We start from the raw sequence: 14,646 nt of genomic DNA on the forward strand, positions 1-14,646 counted from the left end.
TGGGAGGCTCCGGGGCTGCGTGGTTCGCTCCGGCGCGGCTGCGGCCCCATGGCACGCGCGGCTCCGTCCATCACACAGAGAGTCCCTGTGAGGTGAGTCTAGCCGAAAATGCCGCCGAAGGTGGAGGCAATGACGATACCCAGGATCACGCAGCAGATTATGATCATGATCTTCTTCTGCTCAGGTGTCCCAGCACCAGCAGGGAGAGAGGGGATAGGGGACCATGAGTGCTGGAGACAGGCTGGCCCCGAGAGCTGGGGGCTGTGATCTGTCCCGTTCCTGTTTGCCCATGGTGGGCTCTGAGCAGCACCGTGGGAGCCAGAGGGGCTCTGGCAGCCCCAGGGCAGGGATGGGCAACCCAGCTCCCCCCTCAGCCCTGGGATGGCAGAGCTGAGCTAGTGGCCCCTGTGTCCCCAAGCTGATACGGGACGAGGAGTGGGGACTGGGACAGGCAGCTGGCACTGAGCTCACAGTCAGAGCTGGACCATGCCTTTTCTCTACTACTTTTGGCACGGGACGTGGCTCTCACAGCAGGCTTGGCCCATGGGATCCACCATGTCCCTTTTCCTTCCACCAGTCCGCACCCCTGCCCCACAGCTTGTCCTCAGTGCTCACGCAGCCTGTGAGGCTGCCCGCTCCTCTGTGCAGGGGCCTGTCCCCCAGACAGAGGTGTCAGCAGTGTAGGCAGAGGAAGACAGGCCCCAATCAGTGCCGTCACTCACCCGCCTGGCTTTGCTCTGGTACTTCACTGCTTTTTTGGTGTCAGACACAGCCCGCTCCACGTAGTCCACCGAGTGCTCCACGTTGTACTCGATGCGGTCAATCATCTCGCCCTGCAGAGCGGCGACAGAGCCCACGCACCCACGTGCGTGCAGATGTGAGCTGCTTCCTGCTCTGCTGCTCCCTGGCACACTGTGGATGTCACCCTGCCCAGCAGCTCTGCACAGGAGAGAGACACTGTCAGTTGCCCGCAGGCAGTGGGTGCCCTGGGGCACCCTGGGGTGGGGGCCCTGGACCAGTCCCAGAGGGCTGGGACCTCTGTGCACATCCCAGCAGGGAAGCAAGCAAGGGTGAGGGTCAAAGGGGTTCCTCAGCCTGGTCCTGGCCTGGTGGTCACCCTGTCTGATATCTCAGGTGACATCAAAGCCACAACAGGATCTACACTGACACCGTGCTGCACACTGCTGAAACTGGAGGTATGGAGGGGAGCAAGGACCGCACCAGCAGCGCCACGTGGGATGCTCACAAAACCACACGCATGCAGGGACGACTGCTCTGATCTGCACAAGCACCTTGCTGAGAGCGGAGGGTCCTGGAGTGAGGCTGGCAAGGCCGGTCCACCAGGCCCTGTAGGGACTCCTGCCCAGCTCTGCCCCCCCGGCTGCCCGGGTGGGCTGGGGGGGTGGAGCCAGGGGGACATGGACTGGGGCGGGGCCCCCCAGCCTATCCACCTCCTTTGTCCTCACCCTAACTGCACAAGGAAGCATCCAGGTCCTGCATCAGCTGGGAACAGAGTCTGACAGTTCATGTGGCCAACACGGCTGGCAGGAATGGTCGGTTCAAGGCCCAGTGCCCTCCTGCATGGCATGGAGGGAATCAGGGCTGCAGAGCCAGGTGGTCATGGCCAGCAGCTCTGCAATGCTCGTTTCTCAGCCTAATGCTGGAGACCAAAGGGAGGTCAAGCCTTGCAAGCCCAGGGGTGCTCTGGTGTTAACCCCCAAGCATGGAACCCACCATGCTCCCTGCTTCTCCCCACCTTGCCTAAAGCTGCTGTTTCTCCTTCTCACCTGTGCCATGCCTGGGGCAGAGCAGGTAGCTACCAGCACTGCTGCCAGCTTGGCACCCCTCTGCTCCGGGTGCCAGCAGCTCAGAGCCTCCCACCGCACAGGGCAACGCAGGGTGCTGGCACAGTCTAGTCCTTAGAGTGGGGCAGGCAACTGCGAATCCCTCGTGTCTGTCCCCCAAGGCAGACAGGACAAGGCACCAATGCCAACATGTCATGACCACCCTCACCTGCCTGCCATGGGCTGGCCCTAGCGCCACGTAAGAGCTGCAGACATGCAGGGCACAGCCATGCAGAGCAGAGCATGCAGCACTAGCGGGGGCTCAGCGGGGCTTTACCTGCCACTGATGTCTCCTCGGGCCATGGCAGCATGGCGGGCAAGAAGGTGGGTGAGCAGAGACACCAGACCGTGTGCCTGGCTGAAGGGCCAGGTGCCGTGGGCTGGCGGCACAGCCAGGGGCAGCCTGGCAGGACTACCGAGGCTGGTGGCACCCCAAGCTCACCCAGCAGGGCCCGGTGCTCCAGGGGTGATGGAGAAATCTCTGCCAGCGTGGCAGCCACCCTCTGCACTCCTCCAGAACCCATCACCAAACCTCCCACCCTGGGCACACAGCAGCTGCCGGCTCTGGAGTGCAGGGCAGGTGGCTCTGGCCCCAGGGAGCCCAGCTCAGCCCCAGTGGGAGCTGCGTCCGTCCCAGATGCAGTTTTTCCCCTCAGCACTCACCCAGGCAGGGGACCGCCAGCAGCCCCATTGCCCTCTAACCTCCCCAGGTGAGCCGGCCACCGGGTCACAGTGTCTCCCTACCTGGCTCTCCACCAGCATGGCCATGTCCATGAACATGTCATGCAGCTCTCGGATGCTGTTCTCCAGTTTGATGATCTCACTGTGCCGTGTCTCAATCTCATTCAGTGCCTGCTTGGTGATGTTTGAATCCATAATGATCTGCAAGAAGATAGGGCCACTGAGCACTGTGCTCAGCCCCTCAGATGCCAGGATTAGGGGCACCAAGAGAGGGAAGAGCTGGAGCCCCTCCAGCCACTCCAGCCCAGGCAGTTGGTAGCAAATCCCCACCCCATCCTCCAGCCAGGACGCAGCTCCTGCTCAGGCAGCAACCTCAGGCCAGACCCAAGCACCCAGGTCCCACCTCCTGCATGGGCTGAGCTCATCAAACCTGTACTGGGGCCACTGTGGCAGCATGTCCACCAGCCAAACCCCTTGGAAGAGGGGGCTGGCTAGGCTTTAGCCTGTGCTGGTGCTTACCCCGGAGGAGAAGATGGCCGGGTTGCCGCTCTCCAGCATGTCCTCCAGCTCCTCGCTGGTGGTGGTCCTGCCAGCTGCAAGTGACACAACACGGGTCAGCCATGAGCCCCCATCCCAGACATGGGTCCCACAGCCCTATCACAGGGCTCTGCTGGCTCCATGGCATCTCCCAAGAGTGGAGTGGAGCAAAGCTTCCAGCTCTGAGAGTGCACCAGGCATTTTGAAGGGCTGCCATCCCACAGCAGCTGTGCCAGCCCTGCGACCCCTCTTTTTAAGGCGGTCAAGCTGCCAGCCTGGCCCAGCTCACCCAGGAAAGCCTGTCTGTCCCTCCTGGTCAAGCTGCCCATTCCTGTGGGGCAAGGAGTGGTGCCAAAGGACCGGCAGCCACCAGCACCCAGTTGGCAGGCTGTGAAAGAGGAGGAATGGAGAGCAGCAAGCCAAGAGCAGGGATGCTCATCCCATCCCAGGCCAGTTCAAGGCCGCAAGGACACTGAGCTTACAAGGGCTCACTGGCCCAGCAGGCACTGCTGCAGTCACTGGGCTGCCTGAGTTTTAGCCCTGCAGCTGCGTAACAGAAACCAGGCTCCATCCTTCCCACTGCAGCACAGCCCTTCTCCTTGGGCCCAGGGTGGCACCTTCAGCCCCACAGCTCATTTGGTGCCTTCCCCTCCCCGTGGACATACTCCACACTACTACAGGGGAGTTATTTACACTCTGTGGTTACACTGATCCCCCACCATTAACTGCAGCATTCTTCAGGCTAACAGCCAGAGAGGACCTGTGAAATTACAGTGCTGAACTATACGGCGCCAGGCTGAGGCTGCCCAGCGGGAGCAGGGAGCGGGGAGCAGGCCACACGTACAGAGAGGGCAGCAGACACCCCACCGGTGTGATCAGGAGCGAACGGGGCAGACAGGCCAGAGCAGGTAAGGAAGCGACTTTCGATGAACCCCAAACCAGCAGAAGGGCAGGCAGGGAAGGGCTGAGGTCTGGTATGGTGCTCCCCCACAACACGCTGCCCACAGGCTCTGTCAGTGGTATCAAAAGGCACAATGACATCCTCCAGGATCAGTCCGGGGCACCTCTGAAGGGGGGAATGGAGGAGACGTGGCAGAGCGCAGGGGCAGCCCGCAGGACAGTAGTCCCTGCTTTCAGCACTGCCGCGCCAGGGGCTCAGACCACGGAGGTGCCCAAAACACTGAACCTGGTCCAGGCCTTCACCACAAGTGTGTCAGTGTCCCCGGGAGCACTGGGGGGGCCCTGCATGCCCAGCCATGCCTGGCCACCACCCCACAGGCATGGTGCATGCTGCCACCCTGCCTGGGAAGTTCCTCCAACAAGGACACCTCCGCACTTCATCACATATCTCTTCTTTGCAAGGTCCTGCAGCTGGGTCGGGGCAACCCCCAGGACCAGCACAGACTGAGGGAGGAGGGGAGGGAGGGACAGCAGCCCTGCAGGGAAGGACTGGAGGATAGTGGTGGGTGACAAATGGGACCTGAGCCGGCAACGTGCACTCGCAACCCAGAAAGCCAAGTGTCTCCTGGGCTGCATCACCAGCAGCGTGGCCAGCAGGGCGAGGGAGGGGATGCTCCCCCTCTGCTCCGCTCTCCTGAGACCCCCCTGGAGCACTGCGTCCAGCTCTGGGGTCCCCGGCACAAAACAGACACGGACCTGGTAGAGCAGTTCCAGAGGAGGCCACCAAAATGGTGTGAGTGATGTAGAGCAGAAAATGAGACCTTTCCCTAAGTATCTTGTGAAAGGGAAGGCCTGGTTACTTTTATAAACTCGCATGCCTTACTAATCACCAGCCTCCAGAGGAGGAACTGAAAAGAGGGACTTCAAGGATTGATAAAGGAAACATCTTGCTACAGGAACGTCACTGGTATGAAGTCAGCAGAACCCACAGTAACTGGGGGAAAGGTAAAGGCGGCCGCAGGAGATCGTGAGCACCGACTCAACTGAGGGACTATGCAAAGTGCCCCCCGACCTGCTCCGAGCATGCGTGCTGACTTACAGAGCAAGCGAGGCTAATTTAAATATAACTGAGCAACAAGTGTTACGGGAATCACTGACCAGCGTGATCTACCAGCGTGTAGATTCAGGTTTTTACTAATTAAATAACACAATAAATATGTAATGATTCTTTTGTGTGGTGTGCTAGCTTTGTGGAATACCACCTAGCACCCATATCTGCATAAATATGCGAGAACAAAATACCTCTACCCTGTGTGTATATTGGTTTGTTGCACACCAGGCATACGATCCCACTTTTGGGACAACACGAGGGCTGGGACACCTCTGCTGTGGAGAAAGGCTGAGGGAGTTGGGGCTGTGCAGCCTGGGGAAGAGATGGCTCTGGGGAGACCTCACTGCGGCCACTCAGCACTTAAAGGGGGCTCATAGGAAAGAGGGAGAGAGACTTTTGACCAGGGTCTGCAGTGACAGGACAAGGGGCAATGGTTTTAAACTGAACAAGGGTGGGGTTAGGCTGGACATCAGGGAGAAATGTTGTACCATGAGGGTGGTGAGACACTGGCACAGGCTGCCCAGAGGAGCTGTGGATGCTCCGTCCCTGGTGGTGTTCCAGGTCAGGCTGGACGGGGCTTTGAGCAACCTGATCAGTCGGAGATGTCCCTGCCCATAGCAGGGGGGTTGGACTGGATGATCTTTGAAGGTCCTTTCCAACACAAACCATTCTGTGAGTCCATAAATCTATAAGAGTACACCTAAAGCTCTGAGAAGGTGCTGCTTTGCAGCAGGAGAACAACCTGTCTGTTCTTCCCTCTGGGAAGGGTCCACGGCCCGTTTCCAGCCACGCTTACATGTTTTAGCATGACAGAGTATCACTCCCACCAAGGGCGACCCACGACACCCCCTTGCCAGTTCCTCCCTATTGGCTCCTCAGTCTCGGCTGAAACTGCCCTGGTTCCAGGAAGGAAGAACAAGAGCTCAAACAACACGAATTTACAAACCCTCCTGTTGACTCTGCTCAACTCCGAGCGGTCACTGGTGCAGTGACGAGGAGGAGCATGCCAGTTGCAGTGCATCAAGGGCTACGTGCTCTGTCCAATTCAAGCCCTAGAGACAGCCCTGAAGGCAAGCAGTGGGATCAGCTCCAGGAGATTCCACGTCTCTCACAGGCAGAGGCGGGATGGGATACAGGATACATGCTCTCATCCTGGCTCTCACCACCTCCTTGCTGTCTTGTTCCTCTATTGCAGAGCATGGGGACGGTAAAAGCTGCAGCGAGGTGAAGGAGGAGAGCAAAGACATCACATGGATTAACGACGGCCCAGCCAGTGCAGGCTTGGCCAAGGGCCATAGCTGGTCAGGAGGAGCTTGCTTTAATGCTGAGCCAAAGCATGAGGCCTGGAGGCTGCATCTTGCCCATGCCATCCAGCACAATGCTCACCCAACCTATGTAACCAACCTGCAGGACCCCAGAGGACTCCCCACCACCTTTGACTACGTTTCCTGGTTTGGAAAGGCTGTCATTAGCTCCTCAGCAGCAATAAAATCAGATGAAAGTGTGCTAGATACTTGGTTCATCTGCTGCCCACATCACCACAGAGCTACTTCAACAACCACAAATGGGAATGAAAGGACTGAGTCAATGCAAGGTGCCCACAAAGGGGGAAGAGTCTGGGGGAAAACCCCTGGCCTGAAACTTCACAAAACCCTGGAAAATCATGAGAGCTGGACCTCTGCCTCCCCAGAGAGCTCCAAAATACGTCTGCCTCCTACTTGGCATCTTTAGATATTAAAGTTTCCTGGGGAAAAGAAGCTCTGTCAATAAGCAAAGCAGCACAGAGCATTTCTGGGAGCTGCAGCACAGAGGGAGAAGCAAACTCATCCCTGAGTTAGCAAGGAGAGAATGGCAAGAGATGATGCACAGGTCATGGTGCAGCAGGGCCATCAGAAGCTCTGTGACAGGTAGAGACATGAAGCCACCAAGGAGACTCTCCATCTCAAGGCATCTCCACAGTCCTCGGCCCTGCAGTGCCCAGCTGGATGGAGTGGCCGTTCCCACTGACCAGGTCTCAGGGGATGGGGCAGAAGCAGCTCCATCAGGGTGTGCAGGACTCTGGGGAAGCTCCCAGGGAAGCCTCCAGTGCCACAGCTCACATCCATCACCCAGCTGACGCCGAACACCAGTTTGCTCAATTTTGCATGCCAGGCGCTCTATGAATAGGGAAGACTTCAGGCACTTTGAGGCTGCAGAAGTCAAACATGCCATGGCTGAACTAACCCTAACAGCTTAGCTGTGCTCCTCCAGCTCACACCATCCCTCCTTCCCGTGGCAGGGCTACACGAGCACCCACAGAGACACAGCTAGGGCTCAGGTTGGAAATAACAAGGAAGACAAGGCACCTTCCCAAGTCTGGGATCCTCTGTCTGGATCTCGCTTTCAAACTCTCATTAGATACAAATCCATACAACTCATGGAGAGAGGGATAACGCTGCCCCGTCCGCCCATGCGTGTAGAGGTACTGGGTATGAGTGACCCAACCCACTTGGCCGTCCCCCAGCTCACACAAGTCTAGCACTGCCTGCAGTGGTGTTGGGATGAGCAGACTTCAGCTATAAAAGTCCGCCCAGCACATCACAAACTGCCACCCACCTCTCCGTCCCTCAGGACGCCTTCTGCTCAGCCAGGGAGGGGCTGCAGGGGCCAACTTCCAGCACTGTGCAGGCATTTTCACCCGACAAGACATTTTTAGCTCAGATAAATACTGTGGCCATTCCAGAGATGAAAGTGTCACAGGAATCCTAAATAAGCCCGTCTTAGCACCAGGGGCTTCGGGACCACCCGGGGCTGCCCAGAGGAGCCGCTGGGGCTGGAGCAATCCCCCAGACTCTCCTGGCTCCAGGGCAGCTTGGGATGCAGCCACAGTTTGTCTTTCTGCACATCAATTAACCTGGTCTCGCACAGTGGGGCGGGGGCTGGTTGATTCCCGCAGTGCCTTTGGAGATGGCAAATGCTGTATTTTTGGCTCCTCAGTTCTCACACATAATAAAACTGTTCATACAAACAAGCAGCATCTGCGCAGCACCTCCATGGCTTCCAAGCTGCACACTCACCACAGAAAGTTCCTCCAAGCCTCAAATTCAATTCCCCTGGGAGCAAAACCTAATTAGATTTAAGATATCATTGCTCATAATGGACAAAACGGAGAGGAAACAAAAGAAGGATCGACACCTCCCACCGCAGGCAGCACGGAGGCTTGTGCCTGGGGAGCGCGGCTCCCAGCAGACATGGGGACACCGCTGGGGGGGACACACAGTCCAGCCAGAAGACAGCCGCCAAGCATCTGTCCTGCCGTCACCAACTCCACAGCGCATCCTGCGACCCCTCCATGGCATCTGCAGTCTCGGTGTGTTTGGGAGCAGGGTGAGTAAGGGTGAGGTGAGGGTGACAATTGAGGCTGGGGAGATTAAGCAGTGTGAGAGGAGAGGACATCATGCCAGACAGGCTCCTGGGCTCAGCATGTGCTGGATGGGCAGGCATGACGGTGAGGGTCGCTGAGGCACAACCTCTGGCACATACAGCCACGGCAGTGCCTACACAGAGAGAAGGGACAGATCCTGAGGGGGCTGTGGGGAGCCCCAGAGGGTGGCTATGGCCCAGGGCAGTGACTCTACATCACCGTTTCTTCTGCAACTGTCCTACTTGCAGAGCAAGAAGCAGATGCGGTTAGGACAGAGAAGCTCGCCAGGCACTGGGGAGCCTCCTCAGAGCAGCTGGGAAGTCCCTGCTCTCATACTTTTAAAACCCAAATGATTTACTGGCTTTGCTGTCAGAGCTCCCGGCACTTTCTATCTTTGGATTCATCAGCTGAAAACGAGAGCTGAGGATTTCGTAGAGCGTTGTGCAGTTGTCACATCCCAGCTATGCTCCGTTCACAAGAGCCTGTTCAAGGGCCCCTGGAGCAGCAGGGACTGAGGTGCTGGCTGCGACACCCCGGGACAAACAAGCACAGCCCTCTGCCCAGGAAGCACTCCTGATAAAACCTCAATAAGCTTGTGGCTTTTGACAAGCCCTTTTGCAAGAAGAGATTTTCCACTGTCCTGACAGAGGAACCCGGCTTTTGCAAAGGACTGTGCACAGGATTCTGCACTTTTCCAGCGCAAACCCCATCCTGCCTCTGAATCTTCTCCACACCTCCACCCTGAAGGGAAAGCAGGTCCGTCACTGTCAGTAAGTAAGTAAGTAAGTAGGATACTTCCTCCGCACCCAGCCACTGCACCACAGTGAGTCCTGAGCAGCCTTTTCCTTGTGCCCCATCAATGCTCTGTCAGGCATGGACACCCCAGCAGGATGGACAGAGTGAAGACAAGTATAATTTAATATATCTGCATAAATTAAGCACAGTAGCAGAGTCCTTCCAAAATGTGGGAGTAGAAAAAAAAGAGGAAGGTTTCTTTCAGGTCTGCAGACAATTAAGGACCTGGCTAAGTCCTTTCAAATCTTGTCCTCTCTTAGAAGAGAGGCATAGGGATACCTTAGATTCCTATTTACATTACAAGCCACCCCTGTGGCTGGGTATCACCTACAGAATGATGTTAGCTGATGAATGAGTCAGCTGGAGCATTGACACACTCACATTGACACACATGTCCTGCTTTACATTAAATGTCGAGCTCTTGTTGAGCCTCATGTCAGTCAACCTTCCCGTTCAGCCAGAGTGAAACATTTCTATTATTATTATACATCATAAAGACTAATCTTAACAGAGGAAAGGTTAGCACAGCCAAGTCTCCTTCTAGCCCTCCACAGAAACTACCATACTCCACTAGCACCTGGATTCCCAGGCTTCTGCAGCTCACAGAATCACAGAAGGGTTTGGGTTGTGAGGGACCTTTACAGGCCATCTAGTCCAACACCTCTGCAATAAGCAGGGAGATCTTCAACTAGATCAGGTTGCTCAGAGCCCTGTCCAGCCTGACCTGGGATGTTGCCACGGATGGGGCATCTACCACCTCTCTGGGCAACCTGGGACAGGGTTGCACCACCCTCCTTGTGAAAAAATTCTTCCTTATATCTACTCTAAATCTGCCCTCTTTTAGTTTAAAACCGTTACCCCTTGTCCTATTGCTACAGGCCCTGCTAAAAAGTCTGTCCCCATTTTTCTTATAGGCCTCCTTTAAGTACTGACAGGCTGCAGTGAGGTCTCCCCGGAGCCTTCTCTTCTCCAGGCTGAACAGCCCCAACTCCCTCAGCCTTCCTCCACAGCAGAGTTACACCCCTCGGACCATTTTGGTGGCCTCCTCTGGACCTGCTGCAACAGGGCTCCAGAGCAGGACGCAGTACTCCAGGAGGGGTCTCACCAGAGCAGAGCAGAGGGGCAGAATCCCCTCCCTTGACCTGCTGGCCATGCTTTTTCTGATGAAGCCCAGGACACGGTTGGCCTTCTAGGCTGCAAGCAGACATTGCCGGCTCAGGTCCAGCTTTTCATCCACCAGGACCCCCAAGTCCTTCTTGGCAGGGCTGCTCTCCACCCCTTCATGCCCCAGTCTGTACCGATACCGGCTTGCCCTGACCCAGGTGTAGGACCCTGCACTTGGCCTTGTTGAATCTCATGAAGTTCATGCGGGCCCATTCCTCAAGCTTGTCCAGGTCCCTCTGGATGGCATCCCATCCCTCAGGTGTGTCAACTGCACCACTCAGCTTGGTGTCATCTGCAAACTTGCTGAGGGTGCAATCGATCCCACTGTCTGTGTCATCAATGAAGATATTAAACAGTCCTGGTCCCAATATGGACCCCTGAGGGGCACCAATCTCCATCTGGACATTGAGCCATTGACCACTCCCCTCTGGATGCAACCATCCAACCAATTCCTCATCCACCCAACAGTCCACCCATTAAATCCATATTTCTCCAATTTATAGAGAAGTATGTTGTGGGGGACCATGTCAAAGTTCTTGCAGAAGTCCAGATAGATAGACAGATGACATTGGTAGCTCTTCCCTTGTCCACTGATGTAGTCACTCCATCACAGAAAGCCACTCGTTGGTCAGGCAGGACTTGCCCTTGGTGAAGCCGTGCTGGCTGTCTTGAATCACCTCCCTATCCTCCATGTGCCTTCACATAGCTTCTAGGAGGATCTGCTCCATGATCTTCCCAGGCACAGAGGTGAGATTGACGGGTCAGTAGTTCCCAGGGTCCTCCTCTTGACCCTTTTTAAAAATGGGTGCAATGTTTCCCTTTTTCCAATCTCCAGGGACTTCCCTTGAATGCCAGGGCTTTTCAAATATCATGGAGAGTGGCTTGGCAACTACATCAACCAGTTCCCTCAGGACTCTGGGAAGCATCTCATCAGGTCCCATAGACTTGTGTATGTTCAGGTTCCTCAAGGTGCTCTCGAACCACATTTTCTCTTACAGTGAGAGAGACTTTCTCTCCCAGTCCCCGTCTTCCAGCCCATCCCCTCCAGAGGTATAGGAAGAGAGACTGACAGTGAAGACAAAGGCAAAGAAGTCGCTGAGTACCTCAACCTTCTCCTCATCTGTTGTTACCAGTCTGCCAGTCCTGCTCCTCAGGATGGGTACGCTTTCTTTGATCTTCCTTTTCTGGCTGACATACCTGTAGAAGGCCTTCATATTGTTCTTTGCATCCCTTGCCAAGTTCAGCTCCAGCTGCGCCTTGGCCTTCCTGACCCCATCCCTACACAACTAGGCAGCATCCCTGTATTCTGCTCCCTTGTCTCTGAGGGCAGTTTCCCAGGGGGTCCTATTGACCAACTCCTTGAAGAGCTGGAATTTTGCTGTAGCTGGAGTGAGAAAGCTTCATCAATTGACTCCCTTGATTGGGCGGCCTGCAGTAGACACCAACCATGAGGTTTCCTTTGTTGCCTCGGTCTCTGATTCTTACTCATAAGCTTTCAACCTGCTCATGGCTATTCTTCAGAGACATTCCCACAGGTGACCATCAAGGACATCATTCTCACTCAAAGATCTCCTACCTTATTATTCACGCCAAGTTGTAAAAGGGAAGAAAAACACCCATTTGTTTGTGAGAAAAAAAAAACCTGGACTAGCTTCAGACTCTTTCATTTTAAGAACTAAAACCCATGATGCCTCTCTGACAATGAGATTATTTGCAAAAATCTCTTATAATCTCTGCATGCCCTGACTTCTCCCTTGCTTGCTTATTCCCCTAATTACGGTGGTGATATGGTTCTTCTTTGCTGGCAGATGGCCATGTTACTCTAAAACTAACCAGATATCACCAATGGCCGAGAAGATCTACCAGGAGAGCAGGTTTTGTGGACAGGCAGGACCAGACTCCTCCTAAGCGATGGGCTCTGGATGCTGCAGGGAGATCTTAGTGCCACGGTGGTGACAGTCTCAGAAGTGTCACCTGGAGCCCGCCTTCAGCCAGAAGACACCACTACTGCTGCTAAGAGCCATCAGGGTCCTGGATCCAAGTTGCTGCCTGGGGCAGGCACCGAGGCTCACGCTCCTCCTGCAGCAAGGGAAACGACTGCGAGCTCCGAGTGCTCCCATGTCAAGAGCTCACTTCTCTGGTTTTATATTTAGATCAGTTCACCTGTGACGAAAAGCACCCAGAGGAAAGGCAAGGCAACACATGGAAGTCAGCAATTCCCACTAGGTTCTTTGAATTCAAAATTAGCTGCAAATAAGGAAGAAATTTCTCTCCCTGTGCTCTCTGCACTCTCTATGCAGCATTTAAAAAAAATCTGAGGGGAGTTTTTGTGCTTCGCTGCATGTGCTTTGCTAGATGCAGTTTGACACTGAAATACAAGGTACCACCTTGTGTCTGTCCCCCAGCAGGAGCCATGTCCCGGTTGGTCCCACGGGTGCGTGCACAGCCCCCCCCAGGTTTTCACGGGGGGAGCTCTGCACAGCTGAGGGAGCAGCTCTGACCCAGCGAGAGCCGGTGCAGGATGCAGCCCCATGGCACGCACAGCCTGGCTGCATTCCCCCTCCGGGTTTACTCACTGATCTCCAGCTGCCTCTGGATCCTGCCCTTGCAGCGCTCCCGGTAGTCAGTCTGCGTGGCGTTGTACTCGGACATCACCTCCACGAACTTGCGTGACAGCGTCGAGTGCTGCAGAGGGGAGAGGAAGAGAGAGCAGGGGTGAGGGTCCCACAGGAGGGAGAGACCCGCCACCCCCGCAGGGGAAGGCTCAGCCCTGAGCACCCCCACACCTCTAGCAGCCCAAAAAGCATTTCTACCCCAAAAGGTGCTCCAAGGATTGTGGCGAAGCACAAGGGGGGCAGGTGGCAGCAGGTGACACAGACACACGGGGGTGGACCAGACGCACCCCTCACCTGAGCCCAACTCGAGCATAGCCTTCAGCCCCAAGAGGGCTCCCCGGGGTGGCGGCAGACCCGTGGGTCATGACTGGCAGCACCCTCCTGGCACCACAGCGTATGCCCAAGCAGCCCAGAGCCAAGGCCACAACGGTGCCCTGGGTCGAGCCCTGCCTGCCTCTGCCATGCTGCTGAGATGTGCAGGACGCAGCACGGGCTCAGGATGGAGCTGTGGTGGTCACTTTGCAGTGCTGGAGGTGGGCGAGAAGGCCCCTGGGGGACCTTGCACGCCGAGCCATTGAACCTCCTGCGTGGCCGGGGCACAGCTAGCCATGGGGAGCCCAGGGGCCAGGGCATGCAGGCTGGGACATGGGGACAGGGAATGTCTGGGGTAATTGCCCCCACTCTGGAAGCACGGTCCCGCCCTTCCTCCCCGTGCTGGAGGGCTCCCCCGGGCACCAGCCCCATGGGGATGCAGGGGATAACTGCCTGCCCCACACCGAGTGCCTGCCTGCAGAGCTGCCAGCCCAGGGCGGATGGTGTGGCAGAGCTGTCAGCCCCGCTCACAGAACATTCTCAGCATATTAGGCTGCTTTCTGTTCTCCAGGAAACGCGCGAGAAAACCTTGGAATTAGAGCTGACCAGGGTCCAGCTGAACGCGCTGACCCCAGTGCTGGTTGCTGCCCCCGAGGGGGAAGCTCGCGCCCAGTGAGCACCCACACTGCGTCCTGACTTGCTGTCTGACCTAGCTGCCAGGCTGAGAACAACAAACAGCCCTGAAGATGTTCCAGGAAGGTGAGGACAGAGCATCACAGGCATCGTCCATCCAAACACTTCTATCTCTTGAATGAGCCCTTTCCCCAGTATGCCAGAAATCGAGTTTCATAGGATCATGGACTCACAGAATAGTTTGGGTGGGAAGGGACCTTCAAAGATCAACCAGTCTAACTTCCACCTGCTATGGGCAGGGACAGCTTCCATTAGATCAGGGTGCCAGAATGTTAAAGCCTTTAGACTGCTCTTTGGGGCTGCGGAAGACTTTGTTTGGGGGTAGTTTTGCTTTGCAGTTAAAAAAAGGATGTAATTTCCTTCATCTTGTTCTTGGGAGCACTTGGACTGTTTATAAAGGCACAGATAATCCGCAGCTGGGAGCTTCACTCTGACCGACGGCACTTGCCCACGATGAAGAACAGCCAGCAGCAGGACATGGGACTCAGCTATGCCCGCCAAGTGGGGCCAGAGCAGTAGCTCTGCCCGTGCCGGCGGTCCTCACACCCCTCCAAGCTCCTCGCCCTCCATGGCTGTCAGCAGCAGCCGCTC

At 56.1% G+C, this 14,646-nt stretch overlaps 1 protein-coding gene across 1 annotated transcript; it reads right to left on the reverse strand.

Annotated features, from left to right (window-relative positions):
• STX1A (syntaxin 1A (brain)) lies at nt 1–13,120 on the reverse strand (the record flags this gene model as incomplete). Its single annotated transcript, XM_010295972.1, has 5 exons — nt 1–176; nt 723–833; nt 2,589–2,726; nt 3,045–3,118; nt 13,012–13,120. Coding segments are annotated over 5 exons (510 nt in total), but the record flags the coding sequence as incomplete, so codon positions are not given.
• Between the last annotated feature and the right edge of the window lie 1,526 nt (nt 13,121–14,646).

The sequence above is a fragment of the Phaethon lepturus genome, unplaced genomic scaffold (assembly GCF_000687285.1).
Source record: "Phaethon lepturus isolate BGI_N335 unplaced genomic scaffold, ASM68728v1 scaffold30461, whole genome shotgun sequence".
NCBI lineage: Eukaryota > Metazoa > Chordata > Aves > Phaethontiformes > Phaethontidae > Phaethon > Phaethon lepturus.